Here is a 26,436-nt window from a genome sequence, read left to right on the forward strand (position 1 = left end):
AAAATTTTCATGTTGTTGAGAAGCCATTTTTCATCCAAGAAATACAAAATATGGAGGAAAGATCTTCATCCAGCTCTATTAATTATCATAATCCCCTTTTTTCGATGGGGGCATAAGTGGCATAGAAAATGGTTGGATTGCCCAATGTTAGTGGCAATGGTCACTACAAAACCCAGGTCTCCTGACTCAGAATCCTCTGCTGTAACCACGAGACCACATTGCAGTCAGTGGGGGTCATCTCCTGAGCTGGTGTAAAGATTTGGCCCAGGAAGAACAACATAATCAACCGAAATCATAGAGGTAGAATGTAATTCCCCAGGGACAGTGGGGTTAGTTCTGCTACTCCTGTGAAAAGTGCCATGGACTCTTCAGGGATGAGTGGTGAGGACTTGGGCTGGACATGTGCAGAACCACAGTGCTGGGGAATTAGTATAGTGTTGATTTAAAGGGTAGAGTGCCAGCTGCTACATTAACAACAAACAACACTCAGGTCTCTTATCTACCTAGACTATGTATCCTTATCCTACATTCATCATTGTAGTATCTGAGTACCTTACAAGCTCTAAGGGCTTGTGTGCATTGGATCTGGAGGTATAATTTCCAGTCCGGGTAGACATACCCACACTAGCGTGCTAATAATAGGAGTGTAGCTGTGGCAGCGTGAGTGGCAGACAGGCTAGGTGCCCAAGTATGCATCTAGGGTTTCAGATGGGATCGTACTTGGGGCAGCTAGTCTGTCTCACTGCACCGCTGTGGCTACACTGCTGTTTTTAGCATGCTAGCTCAATCAGAACCAGTGCAGGGATATCCACCTGAGCTGGGAATTACACCTGCCGTTCCACTATAGACATACTCAAAGAGTTAATACATTAACTGAATTCTACGCACCCCATGGTCAGTAGGTTTTTGTCTTGGGTTTGTCTATGGTGTCAGGTCAGAGAAATGGGTTTTACGTTTCTGTCTGGAGGTGGTGGGAATCATAGGAACGCTAAGCGCTACCGGGAGTGAAGCCACCGGTGATTTACCAAGAAAGCTTTGTCTCCCACAAACACAAAGGCTCACCCTTGAGGGTGACGTATCCTTTACTCCAGCAGCTTATTCCCTTGCTGTAGCGGGAATTCATAATCATGTAGAGTGAGGAAAGACCCTCAGGGAGCTAGAACCAGTCCCAGAAATAGCTTTGAAGATGAGAACTACAAACTCTGTTCTCAATGCTGAGCATAGGAGCTGTTGTGAGCTTAGCTGGGTAAGGAGACTCTGTATACTGACCTAGCCTAACCCTGCTTAGCTAGTGAGGTCTGATGGGAACCCCCATGCAAGGTGCTTTAGCACCTCATGGCAAGAGAAGGAAAGTTTATACAACAGGGTTGCCTGCCTTAGCAGGGGACTTGATTTGATGACACAGAAGGCACCTTCCAATCCTATGTTTCTATGAAGCAGGGACATGAAAGGCTACATACATCCTAATGGTGTCAGCAAGAAAAAGACAACTGAAATAGAATTCCAGAAATTAATCTATTGTAAAGTTTTTTTTGTTAATTAAATAAATCAGCGTACTTAATCCTGCGTCTTGGCAGGGGGTCAGACTAGATGACCCTTGCGGTCCCTTCTAACCCTATGGCCTGGTCCACACTAACCCCCCACTTCGAATGAAGATATGCAACTTCAGCTACGTGAATAACCTTAGTTCGAACCTACCGCGGGTCCAGACGCGGCAGGCAGGTTCCCTCGTCGACTCCGCATACTCCTCTCACGGAGCAGGAGTACCGGCGTCGATGGCGAGCACTTCCGGGATCGATTTATCGCGTCTAGACAAGACGCAATAAATCGATCCCAGAAGATCGATTGCTTACCACCGGACCCGGAGGTAAGTATAGACGGGAGCTATGATTCTATAATTCTAGTACACGTATAAACAGTATGGCTGCTGATTCAATGGTAGCTCAGCCTGTATGACCATGAAATGCTGGCTCCAATATTAATAGTATTATATGAAACTGAAAGTTCATTAAATTAACATGGAAAATGACTTAGACTGAAATGAAGTGAGTTTGCCAGTGATAGGTGTAATAAGTCATTACCTTCAGAACAATCCACACTTGGGGAGCAATTCGGGAAAAAAATTGTAAGAACATTCTCCTTGTTTTGAACCTAACGTAATTCAAACTTTTTTCTTTAATCCTCCATTACCTGTGATGCCCTCTTAATTGTCTAAAAATATCTAGTGGAGACCAGAAATCTGGGTTTAATTCCCAATTCTGCCATAAACTCTGTGACCTTGGGCAAGTCATTTAGGCCAAAAGTGTCCACTAGTTTTGGTTACCTCAGTTTCAGGGCCCATCTTGAGATACACAGAGGCCCGATTTTCATTTACACTAAGGTCTGTTTACACCACTCTGACAGTGTGAAGGGCTGTACAATTGGCATAAATTACAACTACATCTACTTTAAGGCTCCTTTGCACTGCCAGAGTTATGTGAAGGGACTGTAGAATAAACGAGAATCAGGTTTTTAAGGTCCAACCTTCCCCTTGGACACGCTCGGATTTTACAGATATAGAAACCAAGATAATAAGGGTAAGTGATTTGCCTAGGACCATAGAGAGAGGCCATTGCAGAGCTGGGATTAATCTTAGCCTTCCTTAGTTCCACAACTGTGCCCAGACCTGATACCTCTTCCCAATATGGAACATAAAAGCCCAGGCCAGACCTGATCTTGCAAAGATGTACTTGCTACTTACAAACCAATAGACATACGGTGAAAAATAACGTTCCTTCCACAAACACTCCCCCTAGCAGCGTGACTGAAGTTAGCACTGGCCAGGCAGGAAGCTGCAAGTGTGTCCATAGAAGCAAGAAGGTGACTTCCTTCCTGTCCTGTGAGGGACCCATCCAGATCTTCGAGGATGGCCGAATGGGGAAACGGGAATGATGCCTGGTTGGGTGAATTCAGGAATGCCAACCGTTCAGCTCTCACTGTAAATCCGCCTGGGGAAACAAGCAACCATTCAGAAATGCAACATCACACCTTTGTGTGACTGGGTGCAGGGGCACTACCTACCTTCCCCTCCTCCTCCCTCCCCCGGTGAACAAGGGGTTAACCTCAACTCAGCTTCCTGTCAGATAAATGGCTGCTTGGGACAGAAAGGGGAACCTGCAGACCTCCACACCCTGGGTCTGTTGCGTGTTTGGTCACATACGTCACATGTTATTGGTTCTACCTACTGACTAAATAATTAAATATCTTAAACAGAAGAATCATAACCAGACGGGAAGCATGGTCATAGGAATGGCCTTACTGCATAGACCCAAGAGCCACCTAGTCCAGTATCCTACTTCTGACAGGTCTTTTGGTTCGAGCACCGGATTCAGATGCAGCAGTAACAGTAGGTTGGCCCCAAACTAAAATAATCAAATAGGCTCATAACTCCCCCTGCACCTGGTCCAGGGCCCAAAACAAACCAAACATAGCACTTTTGTTCACTAGTCACTGTTTGTTAATATAGGACCTTCCTATTGCACAGCTGAAGTTACTTTGGGGGCAGATTTTGTCCCCCTGGTGCCCTTTGATCTCCGTTGCTGAAGTATTTTTCACCATTTTTGCAGGAAAGTGTATGTTTTTAATATAGTTTATAATTACACATACACACACATTTAACAGGTAATTGCAGTTGGAACTTTCTTCAAAGAGCCTTTGGGAAGCTCTTGAAAACTCAGACGAATTCTTTGTTTCCATGCATTATCTCAGGAAAATTCACTGAAGATTTAGGGTGGCCTGAGGTACAACCTCATTGGAATTCTATGAAGATGTGTTGTAGTGATTACAGAATATAACACTATGTTGAAGTATTACCACCTGAAAAAGGAATATTAACAAATGAATGTGTTAATCCCTATCCCTGCGTCCCAATGGGGCTTCTGAATAATTGTCCCAAACTCAGAGAAATAGGAAAATTAAATCATGGTGTGTGTGGGGGGGAGAACATCTTCGTCTCAAATCTATGCAGCATTCATGGCTGTCAGTTTAACAGCCTGGCTCTTCCAGGTGGAGAATCCATGTGCAGCATCTGCACCCAAAGCCCCAGACATGGGTGAGCAAACTGCAGTAAGGGGCTGGCAAAGCAGAAAAAAGGCTGTAAGGAGACTCCCGTGCTTCAGCCCACCAGTGATATCAGAACACTGAGGACTACTTTCAAAAACATCCTAATGAACACCAATTTGACTAGGGGTGGAGTTATAATGCTCCCACCTAAAATTATGGCCCAAAGATGGCCCAGGTTAGCAGACATGTGTTGATCTGCAGGCAGGGATGAAAGTAATTTAAAGGACTTACCGGTACACCGTAGTCCTGAGCAGGGACGTGATCTCAACCGGAAGAGGCGTGGCCTCAACCAGAAGAGGCGGGGCTTTTCAAGATTTAAAGGCCCTGGGGCTCCGGCTGTGGGAGGTGGCTGGGAGCCCCGGGGCTCAGGGGCGAAATAAAGGGCCCAGGGCTCCCCGCAGCAGCTGGAGCTCCAGGCCCTTTAAATCACCACCCTAGCCCAGCTGCCAGAGCTCTGGTGGGGATTTTAAGGGCCCGGGGATCCCCGCAGCAGCTGGAGCCCTGGGCCCTTTAAATCACCGCCGCGGAAGCCGGTCCAGTTCGGCACAGCAGACTGGCTCTTGCCAGTACACCGTACCAGCCCGTACCAGCTTACTTTCACCTCTGTTTGCAGGACAACTATATAATTTTTTTCTGTGACCCTCCTTCCCACAGCATCTGAGCACCTCCACATTTTTAATGGGTTTATCCTCACAACACCACTCTGAGACAGGGATGGGGGGAAATTGAGGTACAAAGAGACTAGGTAACTTGTCTAAAGTCATACAGGAAGTCTGTGGAATGGCAAGGAAATAAACCCAGGTCTCCCGAGTCCCACGGTAGCGCCCTAGTCCGTGGATCATCCTTCCTCCAGGATACAGCTACCACAGTCTAGAGATGCCTCTCGGTGAAGGAGATAAAATCACAAAGACAACACCAAACTTTACAGAACTCAAGGATTTTTCAGACTATGTCAGAGTGTCAGTGTAAATGTAACTTACCCTGGCCTTGGTAACAGCCAGAACAGGTGCTGATTGCAGTGCAGGTGCTCATATCGAAGTTCATGAAAGATGTATTGGAAACCAACAGTTCATGCCTTTGGGGCGTTTTCAGCCCTGCTGACATACAGCTACTGTCCTGCAAGATGAACGTAAAGAGCACAACCGAACACATCAGCATTTGGGTCTCCCGAGAGAAATAAGCTCAGGGTCCAGGTCCTCAGCTGCTGCAAATTAACGTAGCTCCTTTGAAGTCCACAACGCCGGGACCAATTTACACCATCTGAGGATCTGGTCCAGGCTGCCCAAAATATTCACAACAAAACTTGAGCGCACACAAAGCATGGGAAATCAGACAGCAAATAAATATGGAGAAAGAAGAAAAGATGAGGGTGAAAAAAACAAACAAACAAAAAACATAGGCAAAGAGGCAAAAAACACAACCAGAAAGAGAAAATGGACAGGAACAAGATGACAGTAGCCCTTCCAGGACATAGCACAAGGAGACAAGGGGGTGGCGGGTCCCATCTGTTAGTCCATGTGCTGCTGCTGGGAGCAATCATATGCACAGAGATGGTGGGGAGAGTGGAAGAGGAGCTGGCATGACCCCATCTGCTGATGTTGGTTTGGGGCCCCACACTATCTTGGAAAGACCCTTGTCAGCAGAAAGCACAACCAAAACCCTACACAAATATTGTATCAAGGAACTTTAAACACATGAATCAAAAATGCAGTTCAAAGGTACTCTATCAGCAACAGGATTTTTTTTAATTAGCTGGTTTAATACCATTAAAGATGGCATTGTCCCTTTAAGAGACAGGGGCTCCCCAAGGAGAGAAGTTGGAGATTCTCTAGGTGAAGAACTTGGTTCCAAGTCAGTACAGAGCTAATGCCTCAACATGGGGTTCCACAGACCAGACAGATTTCGCTCTTAGAATGTTTTTTTTCCTACCTACTTTTTTGATTTATTCATGTCCATCCCATCGCCCCTAACTATATCCCTTTGCTTCACATTGCACAAGCTGTTTCCTTCCTTAATGTTTTCACCCTTCAAATATTTTTAGAAGACTGTTTCACTCTTTCCTCCTCCCCAAACATGCATCACCTGCCTTGGACAATCTGTCTTTATCAGGGTTAACGCTTTCTTTTACATGCAATGCATATGCATCTGGTTCACTCACTGAAGTAAACAGGAGCCTTTTTATGGACTTCCATCAGCTTTTGCTCAGGCCCAGATACTACAGTACTAAAGGACTGAGGACCTGTCAGGGTTCCCTCCCCACTCTGAACTTTATCTGTATGTTTATGACAGGACCCAATTTCAATTTTCCTAATATTGCAAAAAATAATAATCTGCTTGCAAGGCATCTTTTAAAAAAAACAAAACAGCTGGCAGAGCAGAATAGCCAATGTTCCTGTTAAATTCATGTCACAAAGTTTTAATTGATGTTAAAGAGACATCATTATTAAAGGGAGAATTACATAAATTAAGATGTAAATTATGACAAGGCAACTCTTATCATGAGATAATCAAAGATAATCACACCCTTGGGGGGCAGTGAGGAACAACACACAGCTGAGCGCCTCAACATCTCTTAACAAGTAAAGCACTGGAGTTCTCCCATGGATCCTGTAACAACACAAACAAAGAGAGCCATCCCTTCAAGTCTGAGAGCAATTCACTGTGCAGCTAGAACACTGGAAGATTACTTGTTTGGGGCCGTAGCTTTATTTGAGCTCTGTACTCCTTATGGATCAATCCGTTACATTAAAATACTGTCTTCCCCAGGCTTATAAATTAGCCTTTTAAAAAAATATATCCATCAGCCAATCAGATTGGCAATGTACCCCAAGCAATTCAGTAAGCTGCATTAGAAACCAGAGCAGAAAAATATGAAAAAGAAAGCTGTGGGCAGCTGTTGCTAAGGTTCTATTATTAATTAAACGGTTTGCATTCCAGTACCACCCAGAAGACTCAGTCAGAACGGGAACCTTATTGTGCAAGATGCTGCACAAGCACATAGTGAAGATTGAATTTACTGTCACGAATTCAATTTACTGTCATAAATAATAACAGTTAGCACTTGATCGTATTTTTCAAAGATGACTTAATTCTCAGAATTGGAATGAAAAGCTGAAATTTCCCACAGAAAAAAATTCAGACGAGTTTTGATTTGAGACCATCAAAACATTTCATGTGAATGTTTTACAGAGTGAGGAATCGACAGAAAGGTTAAAAATATTTCCCAAAAGATCACAAGGTGTATCAGTGTCCCGCCTGGAATTGTGTACCCGACTCCCAGACTTGTGCTCAGGCCACTAGACTAAATTTTTGTGACACCTGGTTATACGCTGGCTGGGCATTTGTGTAAAAGGTTAAAACTAATGATGGTTAGAGCTGGTCAAAATATTATCCACAGAACAGTTTTCCATCAACAACTACGTTTAGTATAAGTCTAAATGTTTCATGGGAATGTGTCAATTTTTGACACAAAAATATACTGGAAAAAAAATCAAAATATTTCACTTCAGCAGTGTCAAAATCTGTCATTTTTGATACTGTTAAATGTTTCATTTCAAAAGTGTCATTTCAATTCCTTCCGTTTAGTCTGTTACGCTCTATTATAATATTAATTTCAATATAATATTTAATATTATGCATATAAAACCTATGTTTAAAAATGTAAACAAATATCAAATGAAATGTTTCTATGGTCTCAAATCAACACTCGTCTGAATGTTTTTCTGTGGGAAATTTTAGCTTTTCATTCCAAATTGGACGTTTAAAAAAAATTGGACTTATCCACAGACTGTAAATTCTGTCTCTGGCTCAGTTTTACTTTTTTGTGTCTGGACAGAGCTTGTACTTGGATATACAGTATAACCTGTAAACCTGGTATGTGAAAAGTGACATTATAACCAGTTTTTATAACCTTATTGTACTTCCCCCTACTACCATCCTAAAATAGAGGCAGCTAATATTATGAAGCCACTGACTTTGAAGGGTAATGTTGCTGGCACACTTCCCTCTCATTCAGTACGTAATCAGTACTCTTGCATGGTGTTATGGGCACTGTGCTGCTAGATTGCTGTTTTTCAGGTGGAATGGAAGAAACGTAGGCTCTTATTATTCAAGATATGGAGCAGGGGTAGGCAACCTATAGCACGCGTGCCGAAGGCGGCACGCAAACTGATTTTCAGTGGCACTCACACTGCCCAGATCCTGGCCACCGGTCCGGGGGGCTCTGCATTTTAATTGAATTTTAAATGAAGCTTCTTATACATTTTAAAAACCTTATTTACTTTGCATACAACAATAGTTTAGTTATATATTATAGACTTATAGAAAGAGACCTTCTAAAAACATTAAAATGTATTACTGGCACACAAAACCTTAAATTAGAATGACTAAATGAAGACTCGGCACATCACTTTTGAAAGGTTGCCAACCCCTGATATGGAGGTTTCTCAAATCTCAGAGCTTAAGTGAAGCTGGCACTGAGAAAACAGCTAAATCTCTTCTGGAGAAGTTGGCTTTTGTATTTCCTTCTATTGGGTCTGATACTAGTCTGTAAGAAGGATCTTTTTACAATAGCGTGGGCTGAAAAAGCAGAATGAAAACAACTATTGGAGTTCTTACCTTTTGACCAAGGTGTCCAAGTAATAAGCTGTTAGCAACAGTGGTGTTTCCAAGGCTTTCTACGATGTCAATTCCAAAATCTTTGCAAGCATAGATCTGGAAATTTCGGAGTTCCAGGTTGCGGCTGCTAAAAATCTATTTAAAATAATAATAAATTCAGAAAAATTCTGTGGTTCATTATTAGCCTTTCACCATTGTGTAGCAGAAGGGGGAGATTGTCAAAGGCACAAATAGAAGTCGAGCACCTAATTTTTCTTTGAAAATCTCACCCTTAATACTTTACTCCTGTTTGCGAGGATTCAGAAAAATAGCTTTGAACTCTTACAAGTTATTTCCATGTTGATACAAAAACTGCACTGGAAAAAATGAGACTAAATAGTCAGTAATATCCAGGGTTGAAAATGCTGTAAATACTATTTTCGTAATTATTGGAGAGAGCAATAGCTAAAAAAAGACAAGGAAAAAAAAGATGTATTATAAAGTGGCATTCCTTGAACATAATCAAGGTATTGTTTACAACCACATGATTATGGGAAGATAGCTATCGGTGGGTAGCACATTCAGGGAAAACAGACTAAACTTCATTATTATGATGCGATGGGGCAATAAGGTACAAAGAATAATAAATTGGTTGGTTTGGCAGCCTGGCTATCAGAGTCAGCATGATGGATAAAAGGTGACCAAAATTGAAAAACACTGGTCAACTTTACGTTGTTTCATACAAGTAACCTTTTCCAGAACCAGCAAATTCCATTCTAGGATATTGAAAAATTCAACAGTGTACAGAGAAGAGCCACAGAAAGTATTTGAGACTAGAAACATTTCTTACAGAGACTTTAAGAGCTCAATCCCTTTAGTTTATGAAAGAGACAGTTAAGAGATGACTTGATCACAGCCTATAAGTACCTACATGGGAAGAAGGTATTAGGTACTATAGGGCTCTTTAGCCTAGCAAACAAAGGCATACCTAGATTTAATGACTGGCAACTGAAGCTAAACAAATTGAGACTAGACATAAATGCACATTTTTTCACAGTGAGGGTAATTAACCATTGAAAGAATTAACCAAAGCATGGTGGTGGATTCTCCATTATTTAGAATCTTAAAAATGAGTTTGAATGTCCTTCCAAAAAGTCTGATCTAGTTCCACCACAAGATATTGGGGCTGATGCAGGAATTACTGGGTTAAATCTGGCCTGTATTACGTTGGAAGTCAGACTAGATCAGTGGTTTTCAACCTGTGGTCCAGACTATGTCTAAGATTTCCAAGGGGGTCCATACCACCACTCAAATTTTTTTAGGGGTCCACAAATGAAAAAAAGGTTGAAAACACTGAACTGGATGATCACAGTGGTCTCTTCTGCAGTACCAATTGACCAAAGTGGGTACAGAGAGAGCTGCACCTTTGAGGATTACACTGAAGTGTCCTGAACTACCAAAATACAATTACAACAAATTATACCTGAGCACCGCCTTGATTTCTCCAGGCTGTGAAGCTCTGGAACAGAACTGGGCCCAGGCCATCTGCACGTTTGGGCTGGTATTCTGGATACACCAGGAGACCGTACCTGGTTAAGAAGAAAAATGAAGGAAGAGAATGCTCAACTTTCTTTCTGTATATTTATTTATGTGTAGGCTTTTCTATGATACTTATCATGATATCTTAGTGCCCAAGCCTGCACTAGTTCTCTGCATAGGCACACACACACACACACACACACATATAAACAATCCTTGTCCAGAAGTAGTTCTCTAAACCCATGCCATTTCTCTTGCAAATGCCTTCAGAATTCGCCACAAGAGGGCTAATGCTCAGGGTGAGACAAGACAGTTACGTACTCTTACCATCCTTCTATCAAACTTTGGCCAACTTTGCTGCCTCTGAACTAATTGGATCGAGACATAAAGTCCCTTCCTATTTGGAATTCAACAACATAAGGGTAAGTTTTGATTCCAACAGTGCCAAAGTTTGGGTGCTTCTGCATGCAACAATTTTGGTTTGACCAGTTGGAGGGTTTCTATTTAGATCATGGTTCAAACTTCCTGAAAATTCAGGAGTGTTTGTATAGTAAGTTTTAGGTTAGGGTTTTGATTCTAGTTTGTTTAAGACAATTAAGGGAAAACTTTTTAACAGCCTGCTAGAACCCCCTATGTTTGGTACTATAGAAATAATAATTATATTGCAATATCATATATGTAGATAGCATATCTACCGGTAGTACCCTATGGGATCTCAAAATACTTACACTCCAATCCAGCAAAGAACTTAATCATATGCTTAGTTTTAAGTATGTGAATAATTCCAGTTGTATTCAATAAAGCACTTAATCACATGCTTAAATATAAGCATGTCCTTAAAGTTAAGCACATAAGCACCTGCTTAAGTGTTTTGATGAATAAGGATGGGATTACTCACAGGCTTGAAGTTAAGCAGGTGATTAAGTGCTTTGCTAATTCAAGACCTTAAATCTACAGGGATCACTTCATCTGCTACTGAAATGCAGCACCTCTGGGGTGAAATGCATCATCTGTTAACACTACACATGAAGACTACACAATAGTTTAGGACGACTAAAAGTGAAAAAGGATGTATCTAATTGAAACTTGAAATGGAAACTATTTACAGATAATCCATGAGAAATAAACCAAACTGAATCATTATCAGATGACTTCATTCTGCTGTGGAGAAATCCTATTATAGATCAGAGAAGATTTTAAATGAACACAAAGCTCTGAAGCTATATTTAAAGGGACAGAGCCTAATAATCTATTGCAATTATAACCCATGTTATGGGGAAAAAATCCTTAATCAGTTCATGCTATAGAAAAAAATCTTTAACCAAAGGGAATCCCCAAATACCTTGTGCAGGAATGGGCTGTGTTCTTACTGAAGGCGAGAAGAGGAGTTTGTGATGGTCCCTCAGGCGAGAGATGAAAGAAATAGCCATAACCAGCGGCGCACACTGTATTAGCCTGCAGACAAGCATGCGCTACAGTTAGAAAAGATTCCTGGCAATTAAAAGCTTTGTTTTTAAAATCATTTTGGGCCAAGCCCTCTACTCCTACACCCTTAACTCACATATTTCTCCTAAGTGCTATATAAGAGCTAAGTATTTATTTATTATTATTAATTTATTATTATTGAAGTCAGTGCAAATTCTGCCAAGTATGGACTACAGCATCCTCACTCCTGTTTTCTTTCTCACCCAGGGCCACCCTCAAGCCGTGCAATAGTATTTGGCAGACAAGCAGGCATAGCACATAGCACCACTTGATTTCCATTCTGATCTATAATTTCCACAACAGGCAGGTATGCAAAACTCAAGGTTGGCTAAAATTTCTTGTTCACTGAACATTATTTTGTACATAAGTGGGATGTTTAAACCTTGGTCTACCAATTTCTCTCTTTCTCAGCATGTATATTTTTCCATGCAAAAACAAACAAACTAGAGTTAATGCAACGCTAAAGTTGAGATATTGAGCAGAACATGCAGAGTGAAAGTTTAACGGATGAGTGATATGTCAATGGTTGGAAGCTGAAGCTAAACAGATAAAGGGCGGGTTTTTTTAACAGTGAGGGTTATTAACTATTGGAAGAAGTGACTTAAGGACACGGTGGATTTTCCATCACTCAAAGTCTTCAAATCAAGACTGGGTATCTTTCTAAAAGATATGCTACAGCTCAAAATAGAAGATCTGGGCTTGATGTAGAAATTGTTGGCTGAGGTTCTCTGGTCTATGCTATGTAGGAGGTCAGACTAGATGTCATAATGGTCCCTTCTGGCCTTAAAGTTCTGAGTTTATGAATTAAGTGAGTAGGGAGTGGATTATGCAGGGATATAAGCAATGGGATAAGGAACTTTTCAACACTGGCAGTGAAATCCTGTCCCAGTGAAGCCAATGGGAGTTTTGCAATTGACTTCAAAGGGGACAGGAGTTTACCCTAATCAGAATTCAAATCTGCCCTGTATAGGCAGTGGCCAAAATTAGTTGTCATTAGATGGTGTCAATCGTCGTGGTGTTTTTATGTGGACACTTTTCCACTAGGACCTCCAACTCACTTCGCAAAGGTCACCGGTAAGCTTTTAAATGGTAATGAGTAATAACCCTAATCAAAGCCACACCAGTGACCCAGAGGTGAAAGGCTCCATATTCCATTGCCAGTCTCCTGACCCTATTAGTTCCCTGCAGTCGTGATCTCTGACATCTTTCAAAAATCAAAAGGATATCAATATCCAAAGCATTGCCTTATCTCCCGTCTTGCAGAGTTGCAACAGTTTAGAACATGCTACCCAATACAGATCCCTTTCCCTTAAAAAAATGCTTCTGCAGTCATGTCACAGTATTCCAGGATCTTTTACTTGCAGTTGCAATTGTACATTCCACAGAAGATTCACAAGGGAAAACGGTACATTTATTCAGACAGCCAGTGGCTTGAAGGCAGCGGTTTTAAGCAGGAAGGGAATTTTGTGTGGAAATCAATTTTTTGTGAAGTCAGTGTATTATGGACATCCATGCAATCAAAATTCCAGAGAGAAATTAATTGCCTGTGTAGGCCAGATACCTGAAGGTGTGCATCTGAAGTCACTGGAATAAAACCAAGTCAATGTTTTAGGTGGGGGCGACGGACCTGTCTGGTTTTAAGATTAAGTTGGATAAGTTTATGGAGGGAATGGTTTAATGGTAAAACATAGTAGCCGAGGAAAACCAAGCAATGGTACATGAATAGCATAATGGCCAACAAGGGTCAGGCTAGAGACTCTTGCCTATATGCTCGGGGTATTACTGATCGCCATATTTGGGGTCGGGAAGGAATTTTCCTCCAGGGTAGATTGGCTGAGCCTCTGGAGGTTTTTCGCCTTCCTCCGCAGCATGGGGCAGGGATCACTAGCAGGAGGGTCTCAGCCGATTGAAGTCACTAAAACACAGGATTGGGGACTTCAACGGCAGAGTCCAGGGAAGGGTCTTGCGGCCTGCAGCATGCAGGGGGTCAGACCAGATGATCATAATGGTCCCTTCTGACCTTAAAGTCTATGAGTCTATGAGTCTATGAGGTGCCTTTTAACTCATAACGTAACTATTTCATGAATACCTTAGGATAAACAATGATGGTCCTTTAAAGCTTTGCTTCCTCTTCTCCCCACCAATAAAATACAACACTGAAGGCGTTTCCAGCACTATTCCCCAATGCCAAAGCCCATCAGAATGCAACAAGTTGTCCCAATGGGTCTAATCAATGAGCACTCACATTGCAGTAGGTTTCAGAAAGCATCATGGTAGGGAAGCAATGGTGGGCATTGCTCAAATGTAGAGGGTGTGTCCTCTCCCCGATGTCCGATAGTCTGGGAGTTGGCTAGTTCAGACGATATTGGTAAGGAGCTAGGGAACCTTTCATCAACAACAGTGAACTCAAGTTACTACCAGGACAGCTGTTTGGTGACCTAGGTGCAATTGTTGATCTCCATACATTTTCTGGTGAACAGGAGCCCACAAACACAAAAAGATACTTCTAAGCACTAATTTGTATCCCTGTACTAAGGTGCAGCAAGAGGCTAAGGACTGAATAAGCATGGAGAATAAGTTGCCTTCTCGTGCTAAATGCACTCCCTCCATGTTGGAGATGATGCACGCTGGAGAGGTGCCTGTTCTGAGGATAAAGAGAGATCATCAGTCTCCAGGGTTGTCAATGCACTAAAACTACAGAGAAGCACAGGCCCAATTCTCCTCATCTGGATGTAAAATAGAAGTAGGTATACTGAAGCCAATGGAATTACTTTGGGGTAAATGAGGAATTCTTTAATGGCTGGCTCTGTATGTACCCTGACTCACTCAAAGAGGTGTTGTCTGAATGTGCATGAGGAGAAACATCATAGGCTGAAAAAACTGACTAACAGAAGATTAAAACAGCTAACAAAGTGCAGCTTGGATAAGGAGTGACTAAAGGTCTGGGAAAGGGGCACTAATATGAGAGTCTACCAGGTTTGAAAGGTGTAAATGCCCTCGTGGAAGAGAAGAAATTCTGCATGGTTCCTAGGGGAGTAATAGGAAAAGTTAGGCTAAACATCAAGAGTTACTCCTTGATGGTGAGTGGCAATAGACTGAACAGTGTCCCATGACTGAAGCTGCACTTGGGATATTTAAAATATTTATTATTTATTTATCTGTGCTGCATAGCAGCCAAAGGCTCCACTTGGGATCATGGACCTGTTGTGACAGACACTGTACGTGTGCATAGCAAGGGAGACCCTGCTCCAAAGAGCTCACAGTCTAAATAGACAATAAAGCAAATGAAGGGAGGGGACCAGGGACAGAACACAAACTAAGCAGTTAGGGTGAGGACAGGCATATATGGGTCTTGCTAGTTCCCTTTGTAATTACCAGAGGTATCCGCTTAGAACTAAAATCTTTGTTTTCAAAGCTTCATCTTCTCCTGCTGCTTCATCCTCACCTGAAATCTTAATCCTCTTGTTCGTAACATCATTTCCAGTCACAAACAACAGGATTAGGACTTCAAATGAGGAGGGAGCTGCAGGAGTTTATGAACTGCTGTAATAGGACCTGGTCCAGATTCTTTTCTCACCTTCACCGGGGTAACTGAAACGATGGGACTACACCGGTTGTGGCAAATCTGGAGTAACTGAGATTAGAACATGTTCAGAAATAATAAATGGGGGATGGGAAAAACCAGAAAATGCATCATGTGGGGAAGCAGAATTGTTTGTAGACAGAATGTTGATTTTCTAAGTCCTTCAGAAGGCAACAGCAGTTAGTTTGCTTCTAAATAAATACCCCTCACAACTCTGCCCCTTTGGCAGCACAAAGTGGTATTGTGTATCCAGGAGTGTAGGGGCAGCGTAGCTGATGTTATCCCTGTGCTAAGCCAGCTCTGCTAGCCAGTGTAAAGGGAATGGGCAGTGACACTCCCAGTTGAGGTGCTTAGGATTTTCCCCAGGATTGTCCCCGGCTCCCGTAGAGGGGCGTAAAGGGGTTGTAATTTCTCATCCCTAACACACACCGGCACAGGGCCACGTACAGTCTTGCCCTGGGACAGAAGAGGAAGAAGACCATCACGTCCACTCGGCATTTCCGTTCATGGAGATGGCTCCATGCCCGCCCTGTCTGAAACATTGATGATTACAGCATGACTGTAAGAAAAGTAATTTCACAACTGAAATGGCCGGATAGCATACAGGACAAGGTAGTGAATACGGTGCCTAAGTTTCATTTTCAAAAGTGATTTAGGCTCCTAAGTCAATTAGGCATTGCAAGGCTGAGCAGAGTAATGCCTATATACCTTTAAATATCTGGCAATGAAAATAGAAAACCCAATAATAATGGGGGATTTCATCCCCATATTGACTGGGTACCTGTCACCTCATATCAAAATTCAGAGATAGCATTTCTAGACACCATTAATGACTGCTCCTTGGAGCAGCTAGTCCTGGAACCCACAAGGGGAGAGGCAATTCTTGATTTAGTCCTAAAAGAAGCACTTAGGATCTGGTGCAAGAGGTGAATATAGCTGAACAGCTTAGTAATATTGACCACAATGTAATTAAATTTAACATGCTTATTTTTTTTTGCCGGGGGTGGGGGAGGAATACTGAAGAAACCTACCACAGTAGCATTTAACTTCATAAAGGGGGATTACACAAAAAAGAGGAAGCTAATTAAACAGAAATTAAAAGGAACAGTCATAAGATTGAAATGGCTGCAAACTACATGGAAACTATAGAGAAAGCACCACAACAGAGGCTCAAACTAAATGTATACTCAAAATTAAAAACAAACAAACAAACAAAAAACAGTAAGAGGACCAAAAAAACAGCAGAGTAAAAAGTAATTAGAGGCAAAAAAGAATATTTTAATAATTGAGGAAAATAGAAAGGAACATAAGGCAGGTCAAGTGACTTATGAGAAGAGGATGAGGGAACTGGGCTTACTCAGTCTGCAAAGAGAAGAGTGAGGGGGGATTTGATAGCAGCCTTCAACTACCTGAAGGGGGGTTCCAAAGAGGATGGAGCTCGGCTGTTCTCAGTGGTGGCAGATGACAGAACAAGGAGCAATGGTCTCAAGTTGCAGTGGGGGAGGTCTAGGTTGGATATTAGGAAAAGCTAATTCACTAGAAGAGTGGTGAAGCACTGGAATGGGTTACCTAGGGAGGTGGCAGAATCTCCGTCCTTAGAGGTTTTTAAGGCCCGGCTTGACAAAGTCCTGGCTGGAATGATTTAGTTGGTGTTGGTCCTGTTTTGAGGAGGGGGTTGGACTAGATGACCTCCTGAGGTCTCTTCCAACCCTAATCTTCTATGATTCTATGAAGTGTAAAAGTAAAATAAGGCAGGCCAAAAAATAATTTGAAGAGCAATTAACAAAAGACACAAAAACTAACAGCAACGACAACAAAAAATTAAGTACATCAGAAGCAGGAAGCCTGCCAAACAATCAGTAGGTCCACTGGATGACCAAAATGCTAAAGGAAGACAAGGCCATTGCAGAGAAGCTAAATTAATTCTTTGAATTGGTCTTCACTGCAGAGGATGAGAGAGAGTTTCCAACAACTGGGCCATTCTTCTTAGGTACATATTGGAGGAACTGTCTCATATTGAGGTGTCCATACAGGAACTTTTCGAACAAACTGATAAATTAAACAGTAATTAGTCACCAGAACCAGATGATATCCACCCAAAAGATATACAGGAACTCATATATGAAACTGCAGAACGACTAAATGTGGTATATAAACTACCACTTAAATCAGCCTCTGTACCAGATGATTTGAGGATAGCTAGTGTAATGCTGATTTTTAAAAAGTTTCAGAGTAGCAGCCGAGTTAATCTGTATCTGCAAAAAGAACAGGAGTACTTGTGGCACCTTAGAGACTAACAAATTTACTTGAGCATAAGCTTTTGTGGGCTACAGCCTACTTCTTCAGATGCACAGAATGGAACATATATTGAGGAGATATATATACACATACAGAGAGCATGAAAAGGTGGGAGTTGTCTTACCAACTCTGAGAGGCCAAGTAAGAGAAAAAAACTTTTGAAGTGATAAGCAAGATATAAGTTTGATAAGAAGTATGAGAATACTTACAAGGGGAGATAGATTCAATGTTTGTAATGGCTCAGCCATTCCCAGTCCCTATTCAAGCCTAAATTGATTGTATCTAGTTTGCATATCAATTCTAGCTCAGCAGTTTCTCGTTGGAGTCTGTTTTTGAAGCTTTTCTGTTGCAAAATTGCCACCCGCAGGTCTGTCATTGAATGACCAGACAGGTTAACGTGTTCTCCTACTGGTTTTTGAGTGTTATGATTCTTGATGTCAAATTTGTGTCCATTAATTCTTTTGCGTAGAGACTGTGTGGTTTGGCCCATGTACATGGCAGAGGGGCATTGCTGGCACATGAAGGCTCAAGAGGCAATCCTGGCAATTTCAGGCTGGTAAACCTAATTTCAGAACCAGGCAAATTGGTTGAAACTATAGTAAAGAACAAAATTATCAGACACACAGATGAACAATATATGTTGGGGAAGAGTTGGCTTTTGTAAAGAAAAATCATGCCTCACCAATCTATGAGAATTCTTTGAGGAGGCCACCAAGCATGTAGACAAGAGTGATCCATTTGACACAGTGTACTTAAACTTTCAGAAAACTTTTGACAAAGTCCCCCACCAAAAAGCTCTTAAGCAATGTAAGCAAACATGGGATAAAAGGGAAGATACTCTCATGGATCAGTAACTGGTTAAAAGATAGGAAACAAAGGCTAGGAATAAATGGTCAGTATTCACAGTGGAAAGAGGTTAATAGCAGGGTCCGCCAAGGATCTGCACTGGGACCTGTACTGTTCAACATATTCATAAGCAATCTGGAAAAAAGGGTAAACAATGAGGGAGCATTTTTACAGATGGTACTAAATTACTTAAGATAATTAAGTCCAAAGCTGACTGTGAAGAGTTACAAAGGGATCTCACTAATCTGGGTGATGTGGCAATAAAATGACAGATGAAATTCAGTGTAGGTAAATACAAAGTAAGGCACACTGGAAAAAATAATCCCAACTATACATACAAAATGATGGGGATCTAAATTAACTGTCACCACTCAATAAAAAGACCTTGGAGTCATTGTGAATAGTTTTCTGAAAACATATATGCTCAATGTGCAGGGGCAGTCAAAAAGCTAACAACCTGTTAGGAACCACTAAGAAAGGGATAGATAGTAAAACAGAAAATATCATAAATGTCACTATCTAAATCCATGGTACACCCACACCTTGAATACTGCGTGCAGTTCTGGTCACCCCAACTCAAAAAATATATACACCGCTACCTCGATATAACGTGACCCGATATAACACAAATTCAGATAGAACGTGGTAAAGCAGTGCTCTGTGGGGGTGGGGCTGCGCACTCCAGTGGATCAAAGNGGGGGGGTGCAGAGTGAGGGCAACCAGCTGCAGCGGTGTTACTGAGCATGTCCAGTCCACGTGAGCATGCTCAGTACAAGTCAAGCAGCAAATTTGGGGGGGGCATGTGACCCCGCATGCCCACCCCCCCCATGCATCCTCTCTGTCTGTAGTGTAGACCAGGCCTCAGTTGCAGGTGAAGTGATTGCTACAGAGCATATAATGCACTTAATCTCAGACACCTAATAGTGTTTTGTTGTTGTTGAAGGAAACTAGCACCTATAGAAGAACAAGTACACTCCCCAAAAAGACAACAAGCCTGATCCTGTGATCAAAGAACACCAACAGCTTAAAAGCTAATACAGTAAATAGCAATCATACACCTAAGTAAAGCACATTGCTTGTTATTTCACCCAGAGCCTATCCTATATATTGTGAATTTAAACTAAAGGCTCTTTGGGTCAGGGACTCCAAGTGAAATCCTGACTCCACAGGAGTTTTGGCTTTGACTTCATTGGGGTCAGGATTTTACCATCTGACTTTAGACATGTCTTTAAGGTGCTGAGCACAAAGCTAATACTATAGACCAAAATAAGAACCACTACCACCTTGCTTTTCTGCATACAAAAATATCCCTATAACCACTTATTATCTACTGGGGTGGGGGGAGGAGGGAATGCACCTTTAAGTAACGTAGCCATTACCCACTCCTGGTCATGAAGCAGTGAACAAGCAAAGGTTGGGAACACTACAGCCATATCAGAGAGATTGACACACACGAGGAAGCCTTTCCTGCAGTAGTGACAGATTGCCATTTAACCAGCAAGTATGGAGCAAGTGTTTTTGTTCCCAGTCACTAGTGAGAGACAAGGTTAACATTTTAAGTGATGGAATACAGTGTATATTTCCCCATGCCATGGACCCAGGACTCCACACTACATTTGAAAACACTTAATTTCAGTGATGGAATACATGGGACCTCACTTTCCGGGCTGTGAACTCTTGACAGCTCCTCAATTTAATTCACCACGGAAACCATTTCCCGTCCTCCCTCCCCCCACTTGAATCCACCTGAAGGAAAGCAAAGCACATATTTGGAGGAGACAAAGAAGGGGTTTTTTATTTTATTACCCTAGATGTCTTTTAGATGGGAAGTATTCACAGCCATCTGCTCTAATTATTCCTCCTGTATTGGCCACCATCTTCATGCAACAATAGAAATAATTATCTCCTCAAGGGCAAAAGAAAAAAAATATTTACAGAAACAAACAAAAGTGGATTATTTTTAGTTCCTAGAGAAAAAAAAAGAAACAACAAGCTAATTCCTAATGAAGAAGCAATTAGGAAGGTGGGTAGAGCATCTATAATTAAAATCGGACAAATTGGTGCAGGGACCTCCCACACACATGCTGCAAAATCTTATTCAATGCAGGTATGTGATTAACATACAAGATATTCTCCAGACTGATTAAACCAAATTTGTCTTGTAACAGCACCTATAGTCAGGTCCTTCATTCACACTGACATTTAATTGATCCATCCCAAGATGCACCTGTGTGGTATAAAGACAAAGAACACTCACCATGATTAATACAGGCAAGAGATGTAGCAGGGCACCATGATGTCTATTTGCCCTTGCTCTCCCAGCTACCCTGATGCTCATATAGCTCCCATCCTCATGGTTTGGTAGAGTGGGCTTCTGGCTACACTACCTAGGTCTAATAATTCAGTGGAAGCCTGACACATTCTTCTTTTCAAGTGTAAATCAGGCTGAATGGATTTAGAAAACTCTTTCCATAGTCCATAGGAGGAAAACAGATGGGATTTTATTTTCATTTCCACTAAGGTCTCTTTACATCGCTCTTGCAATATAAAAGGGCATTAGCATCAATGAGAACCAGTGCCGTTGAGTACGGTTGATCTCCTCGCAGCTTTCTGTGAAGAAAGGATTGAGGATTTCCCAGGCAGGAAAGCGAATACCATGTGTAGTGCTAGAGAACAACATGGACCTCAATGTAAGCTCACTGTCAAAGTGCTCACAAATATGATGTCAGGGTAGAACACAATATCATCTGCACATGGGCATCCAATCCATGCAACAATGGTCAAGGATGCTGTTGCAAAGGGCACTACAGGGCAGGATACCAGGCTTGTTGAGTAGAGAAACAGCTTACCGGGTAGGAGAAATGAACTAGAACCTCCAAGAAAACCTGTCCAAGCTAGTTCACTACCAGCCCCTGAGAACCACACTGCAGGGTTCAGTTAGTGAGCTCCTTTCTGAACCAACCCACCCACCCCTTCCACCCTGCAGGGTTCTCAGTGCCTTAGTCACTTCCACTTGCTCTACAGCTGGTTCAGCTTTGGCTGAGTCCTTAGAGAGAACAACACGGCCAGAACAGGCATATTTTCTTTTCCCCCCACCATAGACTTGTTTTAGCATCTCCTGGGAAAGATCAGAGCCTCTCCAGGGAAACCAGCCCTCCAGCTCAAGGAGGACTGTACCCAAGAGTTCTGATCCAATATGGACCTTAAATGATACACTGCACCCCACTCTGCTTCACGTGATGAGACACTGAAGTCAACAAAGAGACCCTTCTTCCATGGAGGAAAGAGTCCCACGTGTTGGTGGGCCAAATTCAGACATCATATTCGGGGGTGGTGTAATTTACATGTTGGTAACACCACCTAGCTCCTATGTAGTGCTTTTCATCCGTAGATCTCAAAGTTCTTTACATAGGAGGTCAGCATCATTATCCTCATTTTACAGATGGGGAAACTGAAGCTTAAAGAGGAGAAGTGATTTGCCTAAGGTCACCAGAGGCAGAATGTAACATCAATTTTTTTTAAAGGCTCCATAGGTGATCCTGGTAATTCCAGGCCAATAAGGCCAACTTCAACACAGGCAAACTGGTTGAAACTACAGTGAAGAACAAAAATATCAGACATCTAGATGAACATGATTTGTTGGGGAAGAGTCAACACAGTTTTTGTAAAGGGAAATCATGCCTCACTAATCTACTTGACTTCTTCGAGGGGGGTCAGCAAACATATGGACAAGGGTGACTCAGTGGATATATTGTACTTGGACTTTCAGAAAGTCTTTGACGAGGCCCCTCGCCAAAGGCTCTTAAGCAAAGTATGCAGTCATGGGATAAGAGGGTAGGTGCTCTCATGGATCAATAACTGGAAAAGGATAAGAAACAAAGGGTAGGAATAAATGGTCAGTTTTCACAGTGGAGAAAGGTAAATAATCGGGTCCCCCCAGGGGTCTGTACCAGGGCCAGTGCTATTCAACATATTCACAAATGATCTTGAAAAAGGAGCAAGCAGTGAGGTGGCAAAGTTTGCAGATAATACAAAATTGCTCAAGATAGTTAAGTCCAAAGCAGACTGTGAAGCGTTACAAGGCAATCTCACAAAAGTGGGTGACTGGGGAACAAAATGGCAGATGAAATTCAATGTTGATAAATGCACATTGGAAAACATAATCTCAACTATACATACGAAATGATGGGGTCTAAATTAGCTGTTACCACACAAGAAAGAGATCTTGGAGTCACTGTGGATAGTTCTCTGAAAACATCTGCTCAATGTGTAGCGGCAGTCAAACAGACTGTGATCAACCATTAGGAAAGGGATAGATACTAAAACAGTAAATATCATAATACCACTATAGAAAGCCGTGGTACACCTACAACTTACTGCATGCATTTCTGGGCACCTGATCTCAAGAAAAATATATTGGAAGTGAAAAAGGTACAGAGAGGGGCAACAACATGATTAGGGGTATAGAACCGCTTCCATAAGAGGAGAGATTAAAAAGACTGGGACTATTCAGCTTAGGAAAGAAACAATTAAGGGGGATTTGATAGAGGTCTATAAAATCATGAATAGCGTAAAGTGAATAAGGAAGTGTGTTTTATCACTTCACATAAAACAAGAACCAGGGGTCCCCCAATGAAACTAATAGGCAGCAGGTTTAAACAAACATATGGAAGTACTTCTTCATACAATGCACGGTCAACCTTTGGAACTTGTTGGAAGGGAAGTTGTGAAGGCCAAAAATATAACTGGGTTCAAAAAAGAATTAGATAGCTCAGGGAGGATCGGCCCATTAATGGCTAGTACTCAGGATGGTCAGGGACGTAACCCCCATCCTTTGTGTGTCCCGAAACCCCAGAAGATGCTGGGACTGGAATGACAGGGAATGGATCACTTGATAATTGCTCTGTTTTGTTCGTTCCCTCTGCAGCAGATGGCACCAGCCACTGTTGGAAGACTGGGCTACATGGACCATTGGTCTGACCCAGTATGGCCGTTCTTATGAGAGTCCAGTTTGAACTAGTATAGCTGCACCTCTTCAGGAGGGTGGCTTTGCTGAAGATCTCACAACCTGAGTGAATTTGCCTAATCATCCTCTGCTGCTTTCCTATTTACCCTTTCCATGGAAATATCGACAGTTCCACAATAACACACGTACACAACTGCATTTGTAATACAATGGACCCCAAAGTTACTAACCTAATTCAATCAGGTTCAACTCCACTCAGTAAAGTTCATTTGGGATAGTGCCGGAATGTGTCAGTGTGTCACACTCAGCTCTTCCCAGGATTGTATCCACAATAAAAAGAGAAGGGAGATTTCTTGAACGACCCTGGAGCAACCTCACTGATTCCACTGAATTGCACTGGAGCAATAGTGGAAGAATTTGGCCCGGTTCATTTATGATGGAACTGATAAATGAAGCAGTCTCCCACCAACTATTACAGGGCAAATATATTTACACACATAAAATTGACCTGGGCCAGTGAGGTGGGACTGGAACCAGGAAACTGGCAGGTCCCAAAGGTAAAAATGCATTTCCATCCAACAGCATTAGTAACTCAAGACCATAAACAAACAGAGCTATCATTAATTACTCAGACAGGGGCAGCCGCAAGAGCAGTGAGAAGACCCAAAAGCCAACTGCAAATAGTTCATCTAGCTGATTAGTTTGAGGGGGGAGGGGGAAATGAGTGGGCAGTTTAGGAGGTCAGAGCCCATGGCACAAGCCAGTCTGCAGGCCAATTTGCAGCTGGACAATGGCACGATAGAGAACTTGAATCCTATAAAAAGCTTTTCCAGCGGGGGAGTAATCACTGCAATTTCTGAGCACAGAAGGTAAGGCTCTTTGCACCAGAGGTAATTAATTAAGGACACGGAATATTGGTTTGATCAAGTGGTGCTTTCGCAGGGAAGGCACTGAAAAGACGGCAATGCACGTGTGTGTATGTGTGCGCACCTCAGATAAGACACCAGCCTTAATAACCTCCCTTTTACCTACTGAGGCAATAAAGCCCAGTTGTGAATAGTAAGGCTCAAAGTCTTAATGTGAAATAATTAACACTAAACCAATCAGTAATTAAAGGAGCCATGCGAGTAAAGTTCGTAAATGGAAGGGGAATCTTAAACAGGTATGTACCCGTGTCCTCTTTAATAACACAATGTTCCACGAGTCCAGAATCCTGGAATGCAAATAGAGTTGCTTTCAATTCCAGCCACCTGCCTACAACAACAAATAACGCATTGCTACTCAATGGGCTGGCTTTTAGGCATTGTTTTACAGAACACATGTGGTCTCGAGAGGCGTATAAACCACTATAGGCAGAATTGGAACAGAACCTTCCCAAAGTTTAGATGTGGGGTGAAACCCTGGCCCCACTGAAGTCAATGGCAAAACTCCCACGGACTTCAGTGGGACCAGGATTTTATCCTTTGGCGTTTTAATTCAGCCCATTACAGGGAACTTCAGAGAAGGAGCCACATTATAAGAAGATGAGACACAGGTCCAAACTTTCCCTGTGTTAACTGGGTGCAAATGTACTGTATTCTTCCTAATGTTCATTTCTGGCCTGATTTTCAGAGATTATTCATTTCCGTGAAAGCTGTCCAATTCTAGTACTTTAAACCACAAGATCATCTTGCATGAAGAGAGAGAAAGAGTGTGTGTGTGTATGAGATAATGGAATGTAGTTCTCCCGTTTAGACACACCTCAGATGTTGTTTTCCAACCCACAGTTGAAGGGCACACATGATTTACACAGCAATGTAAATCACCCACTTCTCAGAGGCATGTCAACTAATGGTAAATGTCAGGTTAATGCTAACAAGCAAACCGAAAGATTCAATTGTTTACACAAACAGTGTCCCTAGCCTACTGCCTGTGCTGAACACCGTAGACTGTAGTCCATGCTGTATAACCCTTTCACTTGATTACATCATCTTTACTTCCTGCAGTGTGTTTTCTCAATTTTGTTGCAAACACAAATATTACTTACGGTCATCCAGCCACTTGATGAAAAAAGGCACAACATGTACCAGCAGGGAAGATTTCTGAATGATTTCAATAGTAAAAAGAGAAGAAAAGGGGTTTGGTCTAATCCAATCTCAGTGATGTCAGTATAAAACCATTGACTTCCATGGGAGTTGGACCAGGCTCCAGAATAACTCCTGCTTTAGTATTCTAAAAGCCATATGTTTGGGTTTTTTAACTTTCTGGAGTCCTAGACCCCACCCACTCTTGAGTGAGCGATGTAGGACAGTGGTTGGAACACAGTATTGGGAGCCAGGAACTGCTGACTTCTGTCTGATACTGACCCCTTGGTGTATTTGGAATTTAACCCAGCTGCGTCTTGTTCTTCCCAAACTCATCTCACAGCCAGGAGTGCTGCAAAGATTTATTGGCTGATAAGTGGAACGTGCTTTGAAAATGAAAATTCCTGCACAAATGCTATGTCGCATTTTCTTCTATGTAAAAGAGAAGGCACATAAACAAGCCTGGCCAAAACATAACCAGATAGGAACTAACACATTCTTCACACTGACATTAAACACATGCCTCAAAATCCCTAGAGCCGGGGCTAAAAGGGATATTGCATGTCATTACATCCAAATGCATCCCCTCTACTATTAAGAGGTTTAGCCACCAGGCTTTTGAACACTCCTGTGAACATAAGAACGGCCATACTGGGTCAGACCAAAGGTCCATCTAGCCCAGTATCCTGTCTACTAACAGTGGCCAATGCCAGGTGCCCCAGAGGGAGTGAACCTAACAGGTAATGATCAAGTGATCTCTCTCCTGCCATCCATCTCCACCCTCTGACAAACAGAGGTTAGGGACACCATTCCTTACCCATCCTGGCTAATAGCCATTAATGGACTTAACCTCCATGAATGTATCTAGTTCTCTTTTAAACCCTGTTATAGTCCTAGCCTTCACAACCTCCTCAGGCAAGGAGTTCCACAGGTTGACTGTGCGCTGTGTGAAGAAGAAC

General features: G+C 42.2%; 1 protein-coding gene across 1 annotated transcript in view; it reads right to left on the bottom strand.

Moving 5' to 3' along the window:
- Positions 1 to 26,436, bottom strand: part of PKHD1 (PKHD1 ciliary IPT domain containing fibrocystin/polyductin) — a 309,667-nt gene that overhangs the window by 163,341 nt on the left and 119,890 nt on the right. The window contains exons 37-41 of the mRNA XM_034766923.1: positions 11,579 to 11,691; positions 10,181 to 10,286; positions 8,719 to 8,853; positions 5,082 to 5,217; positions 2,741 to 2,987 (exon numbers count right to left, since the gene is read on the bottom strand). Coding sequence (XP_034622814.1) covers positions 2,741 to 2,987; positions 5,082 to 5,217; positions 8,719 to 8,853; positions 10,181 to 10,286; positions 11,579 to 11,691 — 737 coding nt within the window. The remainder of the gene's footprint in view (positions 1 to 2,740; positions 2,988 to 5,081; positions 5,218 to 8,718; positions 8,854 to 10,180; positions 10,287 to 11,578; positions 11,692 to 26,436) is intronic.

This window comes from Trachemys scripta, chromosome 3 (genome assembly GCF_013100865.1).
Source record: "Trachemys scripta elegans isolate TJP31775 chromosome 3, CAS_Tse_1.0, whole genome shotgun sequence".
Taxonomy (NCBI): Eukaryota; Metazoa; Chordata; order Testudines; family Emydidae; genus Trachemys; species Trachemys scripta.